This window comes from Coenobita brevimanus, chromosome 65 (genome assembly GCF_032717465.1).
Source record: "Coenobita brevimanus isolate Jiangsu-jjx chromosome 65, ASM3271746v2, whole genome shotgun sequence".
NCBI classification, from domain to species: Eukaryota; Metazoa; Arthropoda; class Malacostraca; order Decapoda; family Coenobitidae; genus Coenobita; species Coenobita brevimanus.
In genome coordinates, this window is record NC_137018.1 from 51808473 (window position 1) to 51832851 (window position 24379).

At 42.3% G+C, this 24379-nt stretch overlaps 1 protein-coding gene across 1 annotated transcript in view; it reads right to left on the bottom strand.

Moving 5' to 3' along the window:
- Window positions 1-17296, bottom strand: part of LOC145404881 (protein Skeletor, isoforms B/C-like) — a 31343-nt gene extending 14047 nt beyond the window's left edge. Inside the window, exon 1 of the mRNA XM_080276382.1 lies at window positions 17252-17296. Coding sequence (XP_080132508.1) covers window positions 17252-17282 — 31 coding nt within the window. The 5' untranslated portion in view covers window positions 17283-17296. The remainder of the gene's footprint in view (window positions 1-17251) is intronic.
- Window positions 17297-24379: the final 7083 nt, after the last annotated feature.

The following is a 24379-nucleotide window of genomic DNA, read 5'->3' on the forward strand; positions in this document are numbered from 1 at the left end:
TATAATAATAATAATAACAATAATAATCATAATATTGTACTGTATGTTACTTGTTGCGCGGTAGGTGGCGGCGTCCATCCACTCACTCGATGTAGTGCAGCCTTCAGGTGACTACACAGAGAAGTAAAACTGTTTCCGGCAACCCGGGAGACCATTTCCTACGTTGGGTGGTAACCATATATCCAAATGACGCCTAGTAGTCTAGTGGGTTAATGAGGGTGGATTAATGTTTACTGCTTCCATAATGCCACTCAGGGACGAGTGAGGCTGGTCATCCTCGCCTTGATGCCGGAAGTGTGTATCCTAGTTCGGTCACCCACGCTTCCTTGTGGGGAGAGTACTGGATCGTGGATGGACGGATGTTATTTACGTAATCTATGGCAATATCAGATACACCAGGAAAATAAATCAAAATAAATCAGGAAATAAGTAAGATAAATAAGGAAAATAAATCGCAAAGAGACAGGAGCTACGGAGCCTCCTAAGCCCATGAATATACGGACCATGGACTTCAGACCGGCGATCGTAAGCAGGGGGAAAGACACAGTGAGGAAGACTGACCCAGAGCTGACCAGCTGCGTGAATGCGACTGAGGATATCGGCTGGTTTTTGAGCTGGACAGAAGAATGGTTAGAGTATGCTGCGTGCCCGCCTTAAAGGGCCGGACAAACAGGAGGAGACTTTAACAAACACACACACACACACACACACACGCAATTATATTCTCTCTCTCTCTCTCTCTCTCTCTCTCCAGCACACGGGCGGCCTCTCGTAGTGAAGAGGTTAAAACAAAGTCCATTAACCCCCTCAGTACATTGAACACTTGTTTTATTCTCGCTTCTGGCCTTTGGTTCCTTCTTTCTTGCATTAAAAAAAAATATAAGTACTGAGGGGCATAATAATAATAATAATAATAATAATAATAATAATAAATAATAATATTAATAATAATAATAATTCCTGGTGATACTAGTTTACTTTCAAGAATATATAATGAAATCTGTACCTAACTTTCGACTCATTGATTTCTGATTATTCTTCCAGGTTAACAAGTAATTTGGATACCTTTACGACTCTGCCTCTTTTATCACTAATCTTCTAATATTCTCTGCACGCAATTTACCTTTCAATAATACTGAGCTTGGCCTTACTTAACAACCCTTACTTACAATATTACTGGAAATCATCACTTGCGAGTTTGAAATATTATTGGGTTCTCAAACTTAAATAATTCTGCTTTACCTGCAGCTTAGATAGTACTGTTTGTGGTATGCCAACACTCACTCCCAATCCAGCAAGTAACTTTTCAAATCTTCAGTTTATATATTCGGTGCCTCAAGTCTAACGTAGAGTATAGCAAAGAATTCTGATATATTTACATCTTTCATAACACTCTCTACGGTACCTAAACTCTCACTTCCAATATAGATAGTAAATTTTCCCTTCTTTACGAGTTAATATTTTTGGCTATTGAACCTTACCATATCAATAACAATTCTGATATATTTACAACTTTGATAATACGTACCGTAACTTTCACTTCCAACAGAGCAAGCAAATTTTCCCTTCTTTAAAGTTAATATATATCATTTTTGGCCACGCAACTCAAATTTGTCATATCAATAACAATTCTGATATACTTACAGCTTTATTCCGGCTCTCACGTCCAGTATAGCAATTTTCTCTTCTTTACGGGTCTATAATATTGGTCTACGTGGGGCTTTACTTAACACTTACAATATGGGTCTACGTGGTGCTTTACTTAACACTTACAATATGGGCCTACTTGGTGCTTTACTTAACACTTACAATATGGGTCTACGTGGGGCTTTACCTAACACTTATAATATTGGTCTACGTGGGGCTTTACTTAACACTTACAAGATTGGTCTACGTGGTGCTTTACTTAACACTTACAAAATGGGTCTACGTGGTGCTTTACTTAACACTTACAATATTGGTCTACGTGGGGCTTTACTTAACACTTACAAAATGGGTCTACGTGGTGCTTTACTTAACACAATATTGGTCTACGTGGGGCTTTACTTAACACTTACAATATTGGTCTACGTGGGGCTTTACTTAACACTTACAATATTGGTCTACGTGGGGCTTTACTTAACACTTACAATATGGGTCTACGTGGGGCTTTACTTAACACTTACAAGATTGGTCTACGTGGGGCTTTACTTAACACTTACAAGATTGGTCTACGTGGGGCTTTACTTAACACTTACAAAATGGGTCTACGTGGTGCTTTACTTAACACAATATTGGTCTACGTGGGGCTTTACTTAACACTTACAAGATTGGTCTACGTGGGGCTTTACTTAACACAATATTGGTCTACGTGGGGCTTTACTTAACACTTACAATATGGGTCTACGTGGGGCTTTACTTAACACTTACAATATTGGTCTACGTGGGGCTTTACTTAACACTTACAATACTGGTCTACGTGGGGCTTTACTTAACACTTACAAAATGGGTCTACGTGGTGCTTTACTTAACACAATATTGGTCTACGTGGGGCTTTACTTAACACTTACAATATTGGTCTACGTGGGGCTTTACTTAACACAATATTGGTCTACGTGGGGCTTTACTTAACACAATATTGGTCTACGTGGGGCTTTACTTAACACAATATTGGTCTACGTGGGGCTTTCCTTAACACTTACAATATTGGTCTACGTGGGGCTTTACTTAACAACTTAAACTTTCAACACTATCCCCGCCCTTCCACAGTGGTCAAACAGCCTTTCTATACACGGACACAAAAACCATACAGAAAAACTGGAAGCATATACGTCGATACTATGGCCACAGTCAATAATCAAACAAGTGAGTGTGCAAAATTTGACTCCCCCCCCCCAAAAAAAAAAAAAAAAAAAAAAATCCGCCACAGAAAACCAGCCTTCCTCCTCATACTAAAATAATAATAAAAATGCCCCCCCTCCTACCAGCAACCCCAAAATATATATATATAAAAAAAACTATAAACGGAAAAAAAAGGAGTTTTAGCCATTCTCCCATATATATGTACACATGCATACGTACATATATACTGTAAATACATACGTACATACATTTTACACACACACACACACACACACACACACACACACAACTCTACATAAAGACATCACTAACTCCAGACCCTTCACAATCGGTGTGTTAAGTCAGGATTCTCACAATATTATAAACATCGTAACACCTCCTAAACTAAATCCCCCTAAAAACTATTTAAGCTTTTTTGGCAGACTCCTAAAAGCGGTAATAAATGTCTCAAATCCAGCTACAAAACAGCTGCTGACAATTTTAGACGGCCAGTGAGGAGGAGGAGGAGGGAGTCAGTGCCGCTTACTTTCTCCTCTGGGTCACACCGCCACTTTCTCTCTCTCCTCCTCCCTCCCTCCCTCATCTTCCTTCCAGTATCTCCCCATTTCCTCCTTCCCTCTCCTTTCATCCAATCTTTTCCCCCCTTCCCTCCAGTTTCTCTCCCTCCCCCACCTTCCCTCCAGTCTCTGCCCCTCCCATCCCTCCAGTCTGGACACTCACCCAACCACTGGACCATGGAAACTCGGGGGAAAAAAAAAAAAAAAAAAAATCACTACATTTTTTTCTTGGCACTCATGCAAGTAAAAAAATTAAACCTTTTCTTGCCTCGAATATTGTTTTTAAGGCGATTAATTTGAAGATGAATTAAAAATAGATACAGTTCGATAGCTGATTATTATTATTATTATTATTATTATTATTATTATTATTTTTATATTATCATTATTATTATTAAACTTCCTAGCTTCTAATAATGTCTTCATATGACATTTAATTTGAGCACAACGCATTAAAGTCTGGATGAATTTTTTACTTGGACAGGTAACTCATTACTGCAATTTTTTCTTAACGCCAATATTGCAAAGTTGAAAGGGCAAATTAAGACCCTGCTATTAAATTAAAGTATCAAGTAAAGGATCGAATTCCTTTACTGGAAAAATTGCGGATTCCTTTTTTTTCTTCCCTTATTTTTTCTTCTTTGTCTTTTCCTTTGCAAGCTCGTATCGCCAGTGGTATGTTGTTTTTTATTTGTTCCTAAGCCCGTTAAAAAAATAATGTGCTACTGTGTTAAAGGTTGAAAATAAATGCTTACAGTTTACCCTGGAAACTTGGATGGGCACTAGTCCACTGAGTTTACAATTCAAGGACTACTATTATAACAACTACAACAACAACAACTACTACTACTACAAGTATTATGGTACCACTACTACTGTTGCTACTACCACCCCCACCTCTCTCTCTCGTAAAAAATCCCGTTTTTTCTCATTATTTACACTGCATATCTTCCCGCCACTTTCAAACCAGTTCGGCTCGGCCCTAGAAAGTCGTCTACTTTCCTCCGCGTCAATCGAGCCGAAGGAACGAGTTTACCTTCATATCAGACTTGTGGCTCACCTGTCACCACCACGTCCACACATTCAGGCAGTTCATACCTTTTAATTATCTGAAAATGTTACCACGAACTTTTCTTAACGTTCGGTCGATTTAAAATATTCAAAATCGAACGTATCAAAGTTAAATCTATCAAGTTAATGCTCGCCACTGAAGAATATAAGTTCTGTGTTGAAATCCACAAAATAACTTAATGCATTTCTCCTCGTAACACAAGTATATAGGAAGATGCTGACCTGGGACTTTCATTTTTTACGAAAGGGACGGGATAATTCTGCTCCTATCCTCGTCCTTTCAGTAAATTTTGGATTGACTGAAAAATCTATTAAACATGTGTCAGGCGTTACTCCAGCACTAAGAAGACATATTTTATTGTATATTCTTTTTATCCCCAGACATTTTTATATGGATAAGACGCATTTTTTTTTTTTTTAATCTTTACTAATTGTCCTCAACCCGAAAAAAAAAAAAGGAAAAGCAAATAAAAATCTACCAAAGAGAAAACATTACGTTCTCTCTATGAACATATTTATGTAAAAAAGTCAGAGGCTGGAAAATACAATGGTTGCACTTGCCAGGAAAAACAGAACAAAGAACCAATATCGACTAATTCAGTTCCACACGCACTGTTTAAATGGCTGCAGACTTGAGAGAGGATGAGGTGTTAACAAGTTCCCCATGAAAATAGAAAAATGAAAAAAGAAAAAGAAAGAAAAGGGGATAGGAAGAGGTCCATCCATCCATCCATCATCCATTCCTACGTTGCCCCATGAAGAGTAGGAACCCGGGGCTAGGCAAGTTGGTCCTGACATTTAAGATGAGTGACCAGCCTCACTCATCCCTGAGTGGCATTACGTGAGCAATCAACCCCAACCACCCCTTGGATATAACCTTCACCGGCTCAATCCGATTGGAGCACCATAATTACCCACTAAACCACCAGGCGCCAAACTCTGGTTATATGATCACCACCCAGCGTAATAAATGGTTTCCTGGTGTACAGGAGACCATTCGGCTTGTCACTCAGTGTAGAGTCACCCACAGGCAGAAGGAAGAGGAAAGAATGAAGGAAAGAAAGACAGAAGAGGAGTGTAAAGTCACCCATAGGCAGAAGGACGAGGAAAGAATGAAGGAAAGACAGAAGAGGATAGAAAGAGATGTAGGAGAGGAAAAGGTAGACATCAGAGAGCAGCACTACATCGAGTGAGTGGACGGTGAGCGCCCCCACCTACCACAAACAGAAGAGAGAAAAAAAGGAGGGGGGGGGGGACGGAAGGGAAGTAAACAATAAACAGGACGAGATGTTTTGGCGCCAAATGAATGGACGTCTCGGGCTGTGGTGACTGTCTCGGCACTCAACACGGTAGCCTCTCGCGTCTAGCATTTTGAAAAGGCTTGGGTATATTCGCTTACCACACAAACACATATTTATCCCACCGCTCCAAAATATTTAGTAAAAAAACAGAAAAGGAAGTCAAAATCGCCGAGACAAGCGTAGCCGAGCGTGACCCAAAGAATAAGGAGGAAATGTTTGGTGTGTGGTACCTCGTTTTAACATATATTCAAACATTTATACCTGTTTGTTTAAGCCTCAAAACATGCTCCTTTCACTGGCATCATTTCATATAGGAGGAAAATGCCACGTGTGAGGGAATGAAACAAGCGAGTAGGATTGGATATGTTTATGTGGAGGGGTGGTTGAAATGCGCGGGGATGTGTGTGTGTGTGTGTGTGTGTGTGTGTGTGTGTGTGTGTGTGTGTGTGTGTGTGTGTGTGTGTGTGTGTGTGTGTGTGTGTGTGTGTGTGAGAGAGAGAGAGAGAGAGAGAGAGAGAGAGAGAGACCATGAAGATTGCGAAACCGACACAAGCGTACTGGAAAGGGTTTTGTGTGTGTGTGTGTGTGTGTGTGTGTGTGTGTGTGTGTGTGTGTGTGTGTGTGTGTGTGACCTATTACACGTTGCCATTCTGTCTGTGTGAGGGATGGGGGGGAGGTCAACGGCCTGGAGTGACTGCCTGCTTCCTCCCTTCCTCCATTCAAATCACATTGCCATCATCATCATCATCACCACCACTATCATAAACATCACCACTACTATCATCACCATCACCATCATCACTATCATCACCACCACCATCATCACTATCATCACCACCACCATCATCACTATCATCACCACCACCATCATCACTATCATCACCACCACCACCATCACTATCATCACCACCACCACCATCACTATCATCACCACCACCACCATCACTATCATCACCACCACCATCATCATCATCACCACCACTAACCACCACCACCACCACTATCATCATTATAGGAGAGAGAACCATTACCGAAAATGGTAGATGCCACCAACCAATTTCTGTGATGATGATGATGATGACCCACTCTTTCACCTGTAAGCTCTCGATCATAAAGAGCATTAACCGAGGAGGCCTGAAGCTCCCGCATCTAATACTGCTTTACTAGGCATGAGTACGCCTTGTTGATCCTAGGCATTACTAGGTCACGCGTCTGCATCAATCCTGTCTATCTATCTATCTGTCTATCTATCCATCCATCACTTTACCTATCCATCCCGTGCTCTATCCTTCCATCCCCCTGTCCATCCATCCCTCCCTCCCTCCATCCCTCCCTCCACTTATCTATACCCAGACGTCTAAATCCCATAACGGGTGGCCACAGACAAATCGCCTCCATGTCGCCCTGTCCCAACCACAAGATATCACTCAATGCACTACAAGGATATCCAATAACTACTCCTTGCCGTGTTGCAGACCACATGAGCTGCAATGAAGGTCTATGCAGGTCAAGTTGCAAGTCTAATGAGGTGCAACTTACACTGGTCATATATATATATATATAAAAAAAAAAAAAAAAAAAAAGTCAGGAGAGGTAAATGCACAACAAACAAACACCCAAGCATGGACTAGTTTCATTGATTTTAATGCCCGTGTTTTAAACCACATCCACACCCACACACAAACACACACAACACAAGCATTAAGTATTTTCAACTCAGGATGGTGTGAGGTGCGGAAGCCACACACACACACACACACACACACACACACACACACACACACACACACACACACACACGCGGAAGAAAGGTGCTTTTAACTTAACACCCTATCTGTAAACACTTAACGATGGCTGTGATTCACCCTCCCACCGCTAGACGTCACCCTGGGCTGTGTAAAATCGTTGGGTGGAAGCAAGGGCAAGGAAAAGAAAGAAAATTAACAGGGTGGTGCATAAATAGCGCTCCAACAACACTCCTCCAGGTTTTGTGTTTACAGGGACGGCTCAGGCTGCTGGTGTGGGCGTGGCAGTGAGTAGGAAATGAAGAAACTAGAGGGGCACTCACTGGAGCGCATCTCTCCGACAAAGGCAACGTAATTTCCAAACCACTCTTCATAATGGGTTAGGTTTCCTCATCACTGATCAGGGTTGCGCTAAGAGTGTTTTCCGGATCCAGAATCTGTAATATTATCCGGATCGGCGCCAAAAGTTAATCGATTGTTCCCCGGGACATGGGCTATCTACCCACCAAATTTGGCCCAAAAATCTCGTTTAGTTTTTGAGTAATCCTGCTGACAGACAAACAAACACGGGTGAAAACATACTCTCCGACAAGATGACCGATTTGCACGTATGCTGAGAGAGAGAGAGAGAGAGAGAGAGAGAGAGAGAGAGAGAGAGAGAGAGAGAAAAGTGGAAAAAGATGAAAGCAGATACGAACACAATGAGAGAGAGAGAGAGAGAGAGAGAGAGAGAGAGGAGGAAAAGAAGAGGAAGAAGATACGAAATGAAAGGAACTGGGCATAGAGCCAAAACTTTCACTCCATTCTCTCTCTCTCTCTCTCTCTCTCTCTCTCTCAGACCTAGGCATAAGGGACAAGAAAATGGGGAAGAAAGATAAAGAAGGAATGTGAGATGGAAGCACAAGAATGAAAGGCAGAAAGGTAGCAATAAAGAAAAAATAAAAATAGAAATAAATGATGATGGATGATGATGATGATGATGGATGATGATGATGGATGATGATGATGATGGTTGAGGATGATGATGATGATGATGGTTGATGATGATGATGATGATGGATGATGATGATGATGGATGATGATGATGATGGATGATGATGATGGATGATGATGATGATGATGATGGATGATGATGATGATGATGATGATGATGATGATGGATGATGATGATGATGATGATGGATGATGATGATGATGATGGATGATGATGATGATGATGGATGATGATGATGGATGATGATGATGATGATGATGATGATGGATGATGATGATGATGATGATGATGATGATGATGATGATGATGGATGATGATGGATAATAATAATAATAATAATAATAATAATAATAATAATAAAAATAATAATAATAATAATAATAAAAATAATAATGATAATAAAAATGATAAACACACGAATTACAGAAAAACAAAAAATAAAACTATGAAAAGATGAGAAAAGGAGGAAGGAGGAAAGTGAAAAAAATGTGACCGAAAAAGAACGGGCTGAATTAATGAAGAAAAGAAAACAGGAAAAAAGGAAGGAGCTCAATGGTAGAAGAGGAAATGAATGGAAAGAAAAAAAGATATATATATTAAATGAAGGGAGAAGAGGGATGCCAAAAAATATAGATACAAATAAGGGACCAGTGAGGAAGAGACGAAGGAAGAAAAAAAAGTGAAAGAAGAAAACAGAGGAAGAGAAACAAGCGTGGTTAAAAATAGGCGTAGAGAGAGAGAGAGAGAGAGAGAGAGAGAGAGAGAGAAAGGGAAGGCTGGTTTTATAATGCACCTTGACCTATCACCCCGACAATTATTCTCTCTCTCTCTCTCTCTCTCTCTCTCCTGGAAACGAGTAAGGAAACGTATTACCCAGGTACTGACAAACAGACATGGCTACAAATACCGCTGTTCATGTAGTTCCTGCCCGAGAGAGAGAGAGAGAGAGAGAGAGAGAGAGAGAGTTCTTACACCTATTATGTACAGTCGCCGGCAAAATCTCAGCTCCTCTCATCCCCTAACCTATCCTCTCCTCACCTATCCCCTCCTCACTTCTCCTTAACCGTCCTTACCTGTCCCCTCATCATTCCTTAACCTACCCCCCCTATCTTCTTACCTATCCCCTCCCCTCCTCTCCTTATCTATCCCCTCCTTTCATTCCCTTCCCTATCTCCTCACCTCTCCTTACCCTCCTTACCTATCCTCTCCTCTCCTCTCTTACACCCTAACCTCTCGAGATGAAAACAGTATTACCAAAACTCTTATTACTTTGGTAGGCTTTTCTTTGTTTCTCTCTCTCTCTCTCTCTCTCTCTCTCTCTCTCTCCTCTACTCGTTCTATCTCCCCCCCCCCCTCCTGTAACTTTTAAGCTTGGGTACATCGGAGTGAGGCATAGGCTACTCTCTCCCTCTCTCATTTCCATTAACATCCTTCCACTTGCCCCTCCCTCCCTCCCTCTCCATTCATTCTCCTCTTATTATCAATTTCCATTTCCACTCACGTCTTTCCCTTTCCCCCCTACCTTCACCCCGCTCTCTCTCTCTCTCTCTACCCCCTCCTCCTTTCCCCACCCGGTGAAAGCATGATACAGGATGACTAAAGCATTCTAATGGGCTGTTTAAGAAGGAATTTGAAGAATGATGGAGGCAGGTGTGACAGATTGGTAATGACTGAAAAGGGAAGATTCTCTCTCTCTCTCTCTCTAATAACTGGTGCTGATAACGATACTCATGGTGACTAATGATTGATTTGATTGTGATAACGACAAGCTTGTCATAGTTCTTTGTGACTAGCAAGATACTGTAATTTTGGTGATACTGTATTTTTAATGATACTGTAATTTCAACGACTAATATAAATATTGTAATTAAATGATATAATTACATGATACTAATTCAATTATACTGTTATTCAAATAATCTATAATTTAATGAAACTATAATTTAATACTATAATTTAATGATACTGTAAGTTAATGATATTGTATTTTTTATGTGTCCGACTCTGGGCATAGCTTCACAGCCTGCTCCCAAAGCCCAGTAGTCCTCCTACATACCATACATCTCCACATGTCACCACTTTGGCGCTAACACCCACCGTCTACACTGAATACATGCTAGGGCTGTCTCATACAGGACTGGTGTATTGGTATTAGCGGGGGTATTTTTACGACATGTCGGCGGATCTTCTGGTAGATCAGGAAAGTCTGATTATATGAAATTCAAATCCTTAAACTGTTCCCTGCCCCAGCGGGGATTTGAACCTGGGTCCGGTAGGGCGGCAGGCCACCTCTCTACCGATAATGTACGAGTAATTTAAACGATATCATTATTGAAAGGATAATGTAATTTAATGATAATGTTATTCAAATGATACTGCAATTTAAATCTTTCGTTACAACGCAGCATTCAACATAGACAGACGGCAATTTAACGCCCAGTTGGAGTGGCGAGTCTAGTAACCAAGGAGACTCATTTTTACCTTTTAGCCAAGACTCATCGCATTTCACGCAACCACGACTTTGTGTTCATGTTGTGGGCCAGTTCCCTCAGATGAAGGCAGATTGAAGTGTGGTGAGTGAGTGATGAAGGTGGTGACAATGCAGTTAAGACACCACACCACCACTTTCACCACCACCACCCGGACTAACTGGTTCTCTCTCTCTCTCTCTCACACACACACACACACACACACACACACACACACACACACACACGTAGTACGGCCACTGATCTCAAAATCCATTCAGCACGATTCCAATATTTCTTCTACTACTACAACTACTACAACTACCACTACTACTACTCTTATTATTATCATCATCATCATCATCATCATCATCATCATTATTATTATCCCTGGTGTCGCCTACCAATATTTCTCATCGTAGTGAAGAGGAACTGGAAGGAAGGGGTTACAGATGGTGAAAGGCTGGGAAGAAATGGAAGAAGGATGGAGAAGAAAGGAAAAGATTACTGGGAAGGAAGAATGGAATAGGAGAATGGAGGAACAGGAGAGAATAAAGAAAAATAGTAAAGACAGAAGAATATAAGGGATGGAAAGATGGAAAGAGAATGAAGGAATGAGGAAGAGCAAAAAAGATGGAAAGAGAGAATGAAGGAATGAGGAAGGGAAAGAAAGATGGAAAGAATGAAGGAATGAAGAGGAAGAAAGATGGATAGAGAATGAGGGAATGAGCATGGAGTAGAAAGATGGAATGAGAATGAAGGAATGAGGAAGGGGAAGATGGAAAGGGAATGAAGGAATGAGGGGGAGGAAGAGATGGCCAAGGACGATGCAAGTGTAAAGGGAAAGAAACAGGAAGGAAAAAAGGGTGGGAGAGAATGATGCAATGAGGAAGAGGAAGAAAGCTGCAGGAGGGAGATGATACAAGTGCATAAGGCAAGAAGGAGGAAGGAAAGATGGAAGAAAATTAAGAAGTGAGGCAGGGAAAGAAGAATGGAGAAGCGAGAGGAATGAAAAATAAAATCAAAAGAGACGACGACGGGAAGACTGAGGAAGAGAATGGAGGAATGAAGAGCAAGACAGACAAAGATGGGATATGCAAGATGAATAAAAGGAAATGGAGAGAAGGGAAATGAAAAGAAAAACTACGTGACGTCATGGGAAAGGTAAATAAAGGTAATTAGGGAATTCCAGGGAAAGCCCAGTGTGGGAATTCCCCCCGGGTTGGAGGTATGGGGGACTGATGGGGGGGAGGGATGATGAGACACACTGATTAGCATACCCAAATCTTTAGGTTCTTATTCGACTCTGGACATGGATTAGGCAGCCCTTTCCCTGAAGAACCAAGACAGTAGCTGATTTGCATATTTAGAGCTTCATTCTCTCTCTCTCTCTAATCAGGCTCTGGACAGACTAGGCAGCCTGCTCTCTGATAGGCGAAGACTACGTGAAGTATATATATATATTTTTTTTCGTATTGGCATAGGCTAGGCAACGCTTTCCCCCAGACCCTGCAGTCCTACGCGCAGCAAATGGCCTCACGTACCTTCAAGATCGCTTTTTTTTTTTTTTTTTTTTTTTTTAAACAATACAAAAATTGTCACTGTCCACATACGACGACGTAATTCACCTGTGAGAGAGAGAGAGAGAGAGAGAGAGGAAACTACCAAATCCTACCCGTTTTTGGTTTGAACTTCTGTAGCCTCTTAGCTAACCCTCCCCCCCCTCTCTCTCTCTCTTTCTCTCTAGGCGAATGGAGGGTCCGGTATTACAACTCCCGATCTGTCCAGTCGCTTTAGTTACGTCACGCCGGGAATACGTGGGTGGGAGAGTTCTTTCTCCTGTACCTCCAGGCAGTGATTGTGTACGTTCTCCCTACTACCGTATATACACCATGACCCCCCCATACACACACACACGCGCGCACGCACACACACACTCTGCGTTATATTTTCGTCACCACTGCCACACCCACCACCATCACCACACCATCACTTCCCACACTACATCCACTACTGTCTCCATCACTATCACCATCACATCCCACTGTCATCATCATTACCACTCCTCTCACTTCACCCCTATCATCACTCTCGCCACAACCCACCACATCTCTTACTGTCACACCCACCTCTACTACTTCACCCACTACTATCATTTTATAAGTACATAATTATACTTTACTTCACTACTATTACTACAGCCACTATACTTCCATCAGCTATACCACAATCACCACCACCACCACCACGTCCACTACTATCACCACCACCAAGACCACTACCACTATCACCACCACCACGCCCACTACCACTGTCACCACCACCACGCCCACTACCAATATCACCACCACCACTATCACCACTACTTCAAGGACCACACCCACTACTACCACAACCTATATAACCACTACTACCACATCCAATGCTACCATCCTTTCCTCAGGACCACCATCAGCATCAAAACCATTACAACCATGACCTCCACTGCTACCACCACCACCACCACCACCATCACGTACAGCCACCAGTATCTACACCACTACAACATTCACCACACCTGTCCCCAGCAATACACCACCATCACTACCACATTACAACAAAAGGAAGGAGGTTTCATGAGTGCTTGTACTCTTAGGTTTGGCTTAGTGGTAACCGTTCGTGTGGGACCTGTACTGTACAATTTTCCTCAATGGTCCTGTTACGCGTCTGAGGCGGAACTAACGAGAAGCCTACACGTGGCGACGCTGTGCATTCCTGAGTGCAGCAGCTGCGGCGTCCACCCGGCAGCAAAACCTCCTCATATTTCCCTGCACCTCGCCCTGGGAAGAAGCTTAGTCCGACACTGGGGAGGCGCTGTCTACATTTTTTTTTCTTTCTTTCTTTTTCTCTTTTTTTTTTTTTTAATCCGTTCCATGAAGCCCAGTAGACCTTCTACATATCAAACTCCTCCATGTAACACCACTGCGACGCTAAACTAGGGCTGTCTCATACATGACTGGTGTACTAATGTTACCAGGGGTGTTTTTACATGCAAGCAGGTGTTACGGTATACAAGGGGTCGCCAGACCCCTACATGGTGTGCGACATGTATGGTACTGTACTGTGCAAGTAGGAAGGCCCCGCAGATGCAATTGCTTACCTGTAGTCGACGAGTCTGCTCGGCCAGACAGACCGGGATTAAAGAACAATAACGCGACTGTGGCTGCCAAGAAACCAAGCGAGACAGCAAGCCTGCACACCCAGCTGGATATTACTGGTCAGGCAGGCAAGCTCTCACCAGGTTATGACACAGTTTTGTAAGTGTAAATGAACTACTAACCGTAACTATCGTGTGTGCTAATAATTTCAACAATATGACACCTTGATATATTCTTTTTACCACCAAACTTATTTTATTGTATTCGTGTCGAGAAAGGAATCTGGTTGTGAAGGGGTTAGACACGATGCCCACACACCCCTTGAGAACGATGACCTCTACCCTATTCATGTTCCTTCCAGACGTTTTTCTCAAGTTTAACAGACGCCTATCGCACTGAAGGGATTAAAAACTCAAAGTCACCCCTCCATTAAAAGACTTGTAATTTATTGTGTCACAAAACTACTGTATATTAATCTCTGTCTACCACCAAACCATCCTACTGTTTATTTAGCAATCTATCTATCTACGATTAAACTTATTATTATCACTATCTTTATCTATCTATCACCAAACTACCTTATTCTTTATCTGCCAAACTATCTATCTACCACCAAAATATCTTATCGTTTATCTATCGATCTACCACTAAACTTTATTCTTTATCTATCAAGAAACTACCTTATTCTCTATTATCACAAGCTTTATCTATCTATCTATCGTCAAACCACCATATTCTTTATCACCAAACAATGTCATATACCAGCAGCTAAGATGCATCCTCGTGGCGAAGGGGTCAACACACTAGCCGGGGATCGAACCCGCGTCTCCCAGCTCCTCCAACCAGCTGCTCAAAGATGCGGGCAACTCTACCTAAGGCGATGTGAGGTAAGCTTTCCCTTGTTAGTTACGGCTCCTCATGACCTACTGACTGCACTTGAGGAGGAGGAGGAGGAGGAGGAAGAAGAAGAGGAAGGGGAAGAAATGAAGAGGAAGAGGTAGAGGAGGAGGAGGAGGAGGAGGAAGAAGAGGAAGAGGAGGAAATGAAGAGGAAGAGGACGAGAAGGAGGAGGAGGAGAAGAGAAAGAGGAGGAGGAGGAGGAGGAAGAAAGAGAAGGATGATGAAGAAAAACACAAAGAAAAAAATTATACTATCAACCACACCCCCAACCACCACCAGCATTAGTACCACACTGCCACCACCACACCACCACCTTCACCACACCTAACATGGTCAACATCACCACCACCACATCCACCACCATTTCTGCCTGTCACCATCTTCATCACTATTACAAGACTTGCATCCACTTCCACAACTACCTTCACCACCACCACAACTACCACCATCACCACAACCACACCTACCACCACCACCACCACACCCTCTACCTTCACCACCACAATCACCACCACCACCCCCTCTACTACCACCACCACCACACCCTCTACCTTTACCACCACAATCACCACCCCCTCTACTACCACCACAATCACCACAACCACAACCTCTACCACCACCACCACAATCACCACAACCACACCCTCTACCACCACCACCACAATCACCACCACCCCCTCGTCCTGTCCACTTTCATTTTCATCGGCTCCAGTCACCACAACTACCAACATTCACCCCCTCTGGCTACACCTACCACAATCACCACCAGTGTGTGTGTGTGTGTGTGTGTGTGTGTGTGTGTGTGTGTGTGTGTGTGTGTGTGTGTGTGCGTGCGTGTGTGTGTGTGTGTGTGTGTGTGCGTGTGTGTGTGTGTGTGTGTGTGTGTGCGTGTGTGTGTGTGTGTGTGTGTGTGTGATGGCAGGAGAAACAGGAGTGTGTGTGTTTGTGTGTGATGGCAGGAGAAATAGGTGTGTGTGTGTGTGTGTGTGTGTGTGTGTGTGTGTGTGTGTGTGTGTGTGTGTGTGTGTGTGTGTGTGTGTGTGTGGTTAGCAACTTGCAAGAAGGTATACTTATCACAAACTTTCTAAGACGAACAGCCAGAGTTCAAAGCCCTTCAATAACCTTCAAGTTACAACCACACACAGACTCACAAAACGATCCCTCTCCTGACATTATTATTATTATTATCATTATTATTATTATTACTACTACAACTACTACTACTACTATTACTACTACTATTATTATTATTATTATTATTTTAAGGACAAAAATTATAGATTCTCCCCCTCTTGGGTCCTTCCCATAAAATTAATAACACTTGAGAGTAATTATCTTCAGTATCTCAGTTACCTATCATTTTGAACCTTTTCACTACGATTACCTATTTATTTATTTATTTACTGTCTACCGGTATATCTTTGCACTTGTATCAGTCCACAATAGGTCGACTGTACGGCTGGATTTTTTCGGATGGAGCGTGATGGCCAAAAGTAACCCTTCCCAATGCTGGCGATGTACGAATGGGTAAGGAGTGTTTATTGGAAGTGATGCATGGGAAAGTCTACGTCCTGTATTGGCTATGTTTCTGTGTCAGTCTTTGTCATCGAAGAGACTGACAGGGAGTGAACATATGCAAGGACATACTACCAGCATCCACTTAAATGTCCGCCACGGCACGGGCTCGAACCCTGGACTCGGGCCTCACACCATCACGAAATTGGATTATTTTTAGCTCTGGGGAAAGGTTGGAGGTGGAGGGGGGGGCTGGATATACCTCCCATTAATCCCTTCAATACGTGGTCTTCGCTAAGCTACACAAAATCGACTTGCAGGAAAATTGAAATACTGGTAAGGCCAATACCTAAGTCACCAAATTCTCATACTTCACGAAAAAAAAAAAAAATACTCGAAAGTCCTTAACCCCTTCATTGCGACGACAGATTTTAATGGGTGGAACTTACCATTTCCAAAAACTACCCCCGTGGTACGAAAACGCGACGATGAGCTAATAGGCAGAGGGCGGTACGACAGGCACCCTTTCAGCAAAATCCACCACCAAGGAACCCTGAGCAGTAATGGGTTAACTTCTCTGCTAAAAAGACTTTCATGTATTTAAGCACAAACCCTTCGTTCTGTAGGGAGTTGACGCAAAACACGCATGGAAAATAAACTTACTATTAACCTTCTATAAACTATACTACAACCAATTACTAGGTCAAATCAACTAGTCTTACCAAGGGCGGCGAGGAGAACCCAGGACATCATGCTACCACACTGGACGACTGACTCGGCAATACTGGCGCGAAAGAGCGTCTCCCGCGTTTATATATGCTCCGGTCACTGCGCTCCCCCAGGGCAACACTAGGCTCCTTCTCAGAATGGGGTGCTTCTTAAGACCCAACCCGATAGAAGGCACCGCGGACTCTAGGTTAACACATTATCGCTCTGTTTAAAACGCCTATGTCTCTCTGTTAAATATCAACACATACCATAAATTCAATAATACAAACAGAAAACGCAATTATAACGTGGCTTGAACTGTTTTATTTATCATATAAGGAAATGAAATATTCCTCGAGGACAATCCCTGACAACAGTGTAGATATTTAACAGAGAAACAGGCTTTTTAAACGGCGCGGAAATGTGATAAACTCCGCAATGCTCTCTATCGGATACTAGCACTGAAAGCACCCCATTAAAACAGAGTTCGTCTTAAATTTAATTTGGAAAAAAACAAAAAAAATGGCCCACTGCTATAACGCTTTTATGGTGTGGCGGATTACATTTTCTAATTATCTGAGTTATTAAAGTACAAAAAACAACATTTCTAGCCTGATCTCCACCACCCATTTTCTGTGCTTACGAATTTAACTATTTATTATTATTTAGGTCGGAGGCCTGGTGGTTCAGTGGGTTACGGCGCTCCGACCAGATGTGATATATTACGGTTTGGGAGCAACGGAAGGTTATAGTATATTGCTTATATTATGCCGCTCAGGGATGAACGACTAGTAATTCTCTAATATATCAGAAATGAGTCGCATAGTCCCTGGCCCCTTCAATCTCTTTCCTTCATAATTACTTAATACAAATATCCCCCAGGTCAATCCGTCAACTGGAAACTTAAAAGAAAAATCTGAATCCATTCTTACAATGGCTGCTGATCTAATTATCTGCGCCATCATTATTATTATTATTATTGGTAGTAGTAGTAGTTGCAGTAGTAGTTGTTGTTGTTGCTGTGGTGCTGGTGGTGGTGGCAGTAGCAGTAGTAGTAGTAAAGTAGCAGTAGTAGTAGTAGTAGTGGTAAAGTAGCAATAGTAGTAGTTGTAGTAGTAGTAGTAGTAGTAAAGTAGTAGTAGTAGTAGTAGTAGTAGTAGAAGCAGTAGTAGTAAAGTAGCAGTAGTAGCTGTAGCAGAAGAATTTTACTATTATTATTATTATTATTATCATCATTACTATTATTATTATTGGTATTATTACTACTACAACTACTACTACTACTACAGCACACTATAACTGCAACCGTGTACTAATATATATTTTCCCTCTCCTCATTCACTCCCTCGCAGGTATGAAAGTAAATAAAACGAAGTCTGTTATAATATACGAGTGTTTTTCTTTTTAACATCATGGCAGATTGATTCCATCGTTTGATTTTACGAGTAATGCTTCGAAGAATCTTAGTACGCCACACCCAGCTTGAAGAGGAGGAGGAGGAGGAGGAGGAGAAAGAAAGGAAAATGACAGACCAGGAGGAGAAGAAGGAGGAGGAGGAGGAGGAGGAGGAGAAAGAAAGGAAAATGACAGACCAGGAGGAGAAGAAGAAGGAGGAGGAGGATTACACAGGAGAGCAAACAGCAACAGACCTTATGGTCCTTTCGAGGCTGCTTGTTAGAGAAAACTATGACTACAAGATCTAACTCTACATGTTGAAGGATAAGGATAAGGATAGGAGGAGGAGGAGGAGGAGGAAAAAGAAAGGAAAATGACTCAGCCCAGGAGGAGAAGGAGGAGGAGGAGGAGGAGTAAAAAAGAAAATATGAGAGCCCAGAACACCACGATTAGGAATAATAAAAAAAGAATAAGAAGAAGAAGAAAAGAAACTGACCCAGGGTCCATTTTGATTTGTTTTTTTATGTCGCCTCGTCCTCAATCCATCACTCGAAGCTAGAAAGAAGGAAAATAACGCCTGAAAAAAATAAAAATAAAATAAAGCCTACTGTATCTCGATTTCACTCCCTGCTCCCCCGGTTTCCCGCCAAAGGTGATGATGACGACGCTGTTTCCATGGTGACCGCAGGCCCGTCGTCTCTCCCTTAGCTATTTATTTTGCCTATTTAACCTCAATCCTCCCCTTTAGATTATTTATGCCTTTTTTTATATCAATATACACCCGTTAAATAACACGCAGAGAATAATACTACCGCCCTAAATGCAGAAATAAACTGTTAATGGGGAGTCATTGGGAAAAAAATTGACACATGCGCAATAACCGACTTTCTTTTCCGTTTTTTTTTTTTTTTTCAAGTTCGGTTCCGTATTGGCCGGTGCTTGCTTCTTTCCCCCCCTTCGTCTCGGGTTACATGCTTTCGTTTCGCCGTACCAGACTTTCTCTTACTCGTTTTTATTGGAGAGTTTTTTTTTACGACACCTGCAGGCAGCGGCGCAATGTTCCGCCACAATCTTAACCACGGCTGGTATTTTCAGATTTTGTTAATATGCTTCCTTTTATATAACAGTATACTTGTCAGCTATTCATCGGTAAAAAAGAAAAAGAAAAAAGAAAAGAAAAAAAGAAAAAGGTAACTTTGGACCTGTCCCACTTGGGTTCGACGTCATCCCTTGTATTTCCTTCAGCTGAAATACACCTGCCAGTAACTCCGTGGTTCACATGAAACGACAATTAGATGAGCCTTATCACTGTGTTGAACTCTGCCACATTTGCAGCAGCCTACCACCTTTTTACACGAGTCAGCTGAATGACCAACAAAAATGCCAGTATACTAAAATAGGATTCATCGAGGTTGGTCCATGAATGATTTATTACCTCCGACAACGAAGCTGGAGCTTATGTATTCACCTGTGTGTTTGTCAGCCTGTGTTCAAGACATCTCACAAAGTTATTAAGGGATAGCCTGTCAATGAAATCTGGTGGATCGGTGGGGAGTGGGTCACGAGGAGTTGGACAGATTATAAATGGATCCGGATCTGGATGCTGGAGTGAAACAATTTTCACTGGCGCTGCGGGAGGTATGCGATCTCTAAGAATCCGTAACAGGGCAGATTAAGACAGCAATATTTACTGACTGACTAGGTGAGTCTGCACAAAAGTATTCTGACAGGCGAGGAAGTAAAGCAGTAAATCATAAATTCTACTGGCATCGGCGGAGGTATGCGCTCTCACAGTGCTTTTGGTTTCAGAATGAGATCCCTCCATACGCGGGAAGAAAATCATATAACCACACCACACTGACACAGGAGAGGCTGGACACGGTAGACAGATTAGCGAAGAGGATTTTAGGTCTGATGCAGCTGCTCCGCCTGATATCATAACCAAGACCCCATGAGTACAAGGTGGAGCAAGATTTTTCTGCGAGATCTAACTATACTTGGCCTACACCCCAAAACTAACTAATGACATAATTATAGGCTCAAACCAGCATAACACCCAAGGATGCTGCTCTACTGACAACACTAACTAGATGCCTGAGAAAGAATTAATTTACCATAATGAAACCTAAATCTCTCCGCAGTTCAATAAATTCCCCTAGTAGCAGCCAAAACAATAACTAAGTCGTTGGATGGACGGAGTTAAGAGTAATGTTCAAAGAGTAAACATCTGAAATCACTCGCAACCGTTCTCACCGTTAACGGTTACTAACGGAAATAAAAACACTAATTCAACTATTCAAAGCACGATTACGAGGTTTTCCGCGTTTTTTGTTGTCCTTATATGCGAGGCCTGTGACTGTCCTTGTAAATAATGGCATGTCTATTAAAATCACGCCACCACCTGCTTGCTCAATGTTTGTACGTGATTAACACCAACCTTGACGAACATGGCACTCCATTACGCGATTTTCCTATTTATGATGTTGCATTTCTCTCTCTCTCTCTCTCTACCTACCTACCTACCTACCTACTCACTCTGATGACGCATTTCTAAATTTTCCTCCTTTAGACGTTTTATCTAATCGTTATGAAGCTTTTTTCACGTTTTCTTTTCGCCCTTACCAAATTATTTCGTTTACCTTCTGAGAGCATTGTGGTAGTGAAGTTAATGAAGGCTACAGGTACAACACTTTTAACCATTTAAATTGAAAAAGGTCATATAAACTCAATACATCGTCTGGAAATATCGCCAATACATGATAAGAAAAAGTCATAATAGTGAAGTATACCATTCACTCTTGTCTCCCGATTTCTTTTTCTTTTTTTTTTCTATTAAAGCTAATTCCAGTAACTCAAAAATACAGTGTCATGGCTCTACATTCCCTCCACAGCACTTCTTCGTGACTAGCACCCTATTCTAGTGATGTTCGATTCTTACAGCTTATTATTCAAGATGGAGAGGTGGCAAATTTACGCCAACAAACCCATTAGAGAATAGCTATGGGGGACTTAGGAAAAACGGGAGACGTGAAATAATAGGAAAAGAAAATGGAATGAAAATGCAAAGAAACCAGAAGGAAAATATTTAGACTAGGAAAAGAATATTGGAAAATCCCTCCATATAATCACGTTAATTCCCCCCTTCCCTCCCCTCCTTTCCTCCAATCTCTTCTTTCTCCTCCCTTCGCCTCCATTCTGCCTTCCTTTGTATACTTGCCATACATTGTTCACTGTCATTTCCTTTATCATTCATTTTTCCCTCCCTCCCTCCCTTCCATTCTTCACATGTCCTCTCTCTCTCTCTCTCTCTCTCTCTCTCTCTCCAAAAGCTTCCTATTACGTTGTCGTCCTCCCTCTCCATTCTCCCCTCCTTCCAATGTATACAATCTCTCTCTCTCTCTCTCTCACGGTGCATCCTCCTCCTCCTCCTCCCCCCTCTCTCCCTCCCATGGTGCATCTCCTTCCCTCCCCCTCCCTCCTTCCCTCAATCCCCTCCCCCCCTCCCTCTCTCTCTCCCAAAGGTGCATCTCATTTCCATTCCCTTACCCTCCCTCCTTCCTTCCATCATTTCCCTCCCTCCTCTCTCTCCCCTCCAATCCCTTCCCCCCTCCCTCCCACTCCGTGATCTTCCAACTCCCTCCCCTTCTCCTCCTTTCCTCTCCTCTCCCCTTCCTCCTCCCTCGGTTCATCTCCTTCCTCTTCCCTCTCCACCCCTTCCCCTTTCCCCCTCCTTCTCCCCCCCACCTCCAATGGCGCATCTCCCCTTCCTTCATGCCGGCGCGAACTTCCTGGTCTGGGTGACCTCGGAAAGCACTATTACACACACACACACACACACACACACACACACACACGGCATAATTATACAGACACAGTTCTATATACACATGGACACAAACTCACTCAGGGACAGACATACACACATATATTCATAATCAACACACACACACACACACACACAACACTGTAGCTCGAAAAGTTAAAGAGATAAAACAAAGACTTCCATCTCTCCCCTGTGTCTCTCCTCCCCCCACCACACACTGGCTCGTCAGCATAATGTCAATTCTGGGATGACGAGTCATTGCTGGATATTTACTGGATTATAATGACCAGGGCGGCTTTCCAATCATTATCTGGCCAATCCCCTCTTCTGGGAAACCTCCATAATCCCTACACACACACACACACACACACACACACACACACACACACACACACACACACACACACACATTCGTATAACACTCACATAGCATAATTATAGAGACACACATACCCATGCACATAAACTCACTCACGGACATACATACATACATATATTCACAATCAAAACACACACACACACCCATCCTCTTCCACCATTTCCTCCCTAAATTCCCCAAACGAATACAGTACCCTATTTCCTAACCCCCCCCCTTTCTTTCTGGAAATCCCCAACCTAGCCACACCCTCTAACCCCTCCCATACACCCCACTCTCTCTCTCTCTCTCTCTCTAAGGGCATGGCGTGACTACCTCAAGGGACGCGGAAGCAGTCAAGAAAGAAAAAAAAATAAGCATCATTCGTCTTACTTAAGGCAACTTGAAGACGCCCGCCCACCTGAGAGAGAGAGAGAGAGAGAGAGAGAGAGAGAGACTTATTTCATCCCTTCATCATTACCACTATCATCATCGTCGTATCACAGTCATCTCTCTCTCTCTCTCTCTCTCTCTCTCTCTCTCTCTCTCACACACACACACACACACACACACACATCACGCCCTATCATGAATCTATTCACCTATCTCCCTTCCTACTACCTCCACACTTTTATCATTATTTTGTTAGTACGCACAAGCAATTCTCATTTCCCATATTTTTTTTTTCTGTTACTTTTTATTGTTTGTGAAATTTTTATATACATAATTTATACGAATTATATGACACCTCTACATCGTAAATCTGAGAGAGAGAGAGAGAGAGAGAGAGAGAGAGAGAGAGAGAGAGAGAGAGAGAATCATTATTTACACTAACAAATGGTTAAAGTTAGAATCATACATTACGTAACGATAGTTAAAATAACCTTCTTTATCCGTTCACACCACTTCCCTCCCTTCATCCCCCTACCCCTTCTCCCTTATTATTATTATTATTATTATATTATTATTATTATTATTATTATTATTGTTGTTGTTATTAATCTTTTGGTGGGATGGAATGGGTGTCAGGGAAAAATGAAACTGGGGTTGTGGGACCGCAGAGTTGTCCAGTCGAGTACAGCTCACCAAACTTACAAAATTACCTCTAGCGACCCAGGACGACCACTCACGCTTATTCAGCCTAGCCTACGAACTGCTCCGGGCTGACTTGTATCCCTTGGCAGAGTTTTAGATCTGTCAGTGATTAAGAGTGGCCGGGAGTAGAGGACACAGAGAGATGAATACGTATAGGTTAAGTTTACCCTACAGAGATGGATGATAATAATAATAATGATGATGATGATGATGATGATGGTATTATTATTATTATTATTATTATTACTACTACTACTACTACTACTACTACTACTATTATTATTACCATCATCATCACCATCATCATCATCACCACCACCATCATCATCACAGTTACCATAAACACGAATAACAACTGACTGGATGCAATAAAGCAGTACATTCTCCCATACACCTTTTACCGCGTCATCTCCTGCAGGTCAGAGGTCAATAAAGGAACAAGGGAACTCTCTTACCTTCCCCCCCCTCTCACCT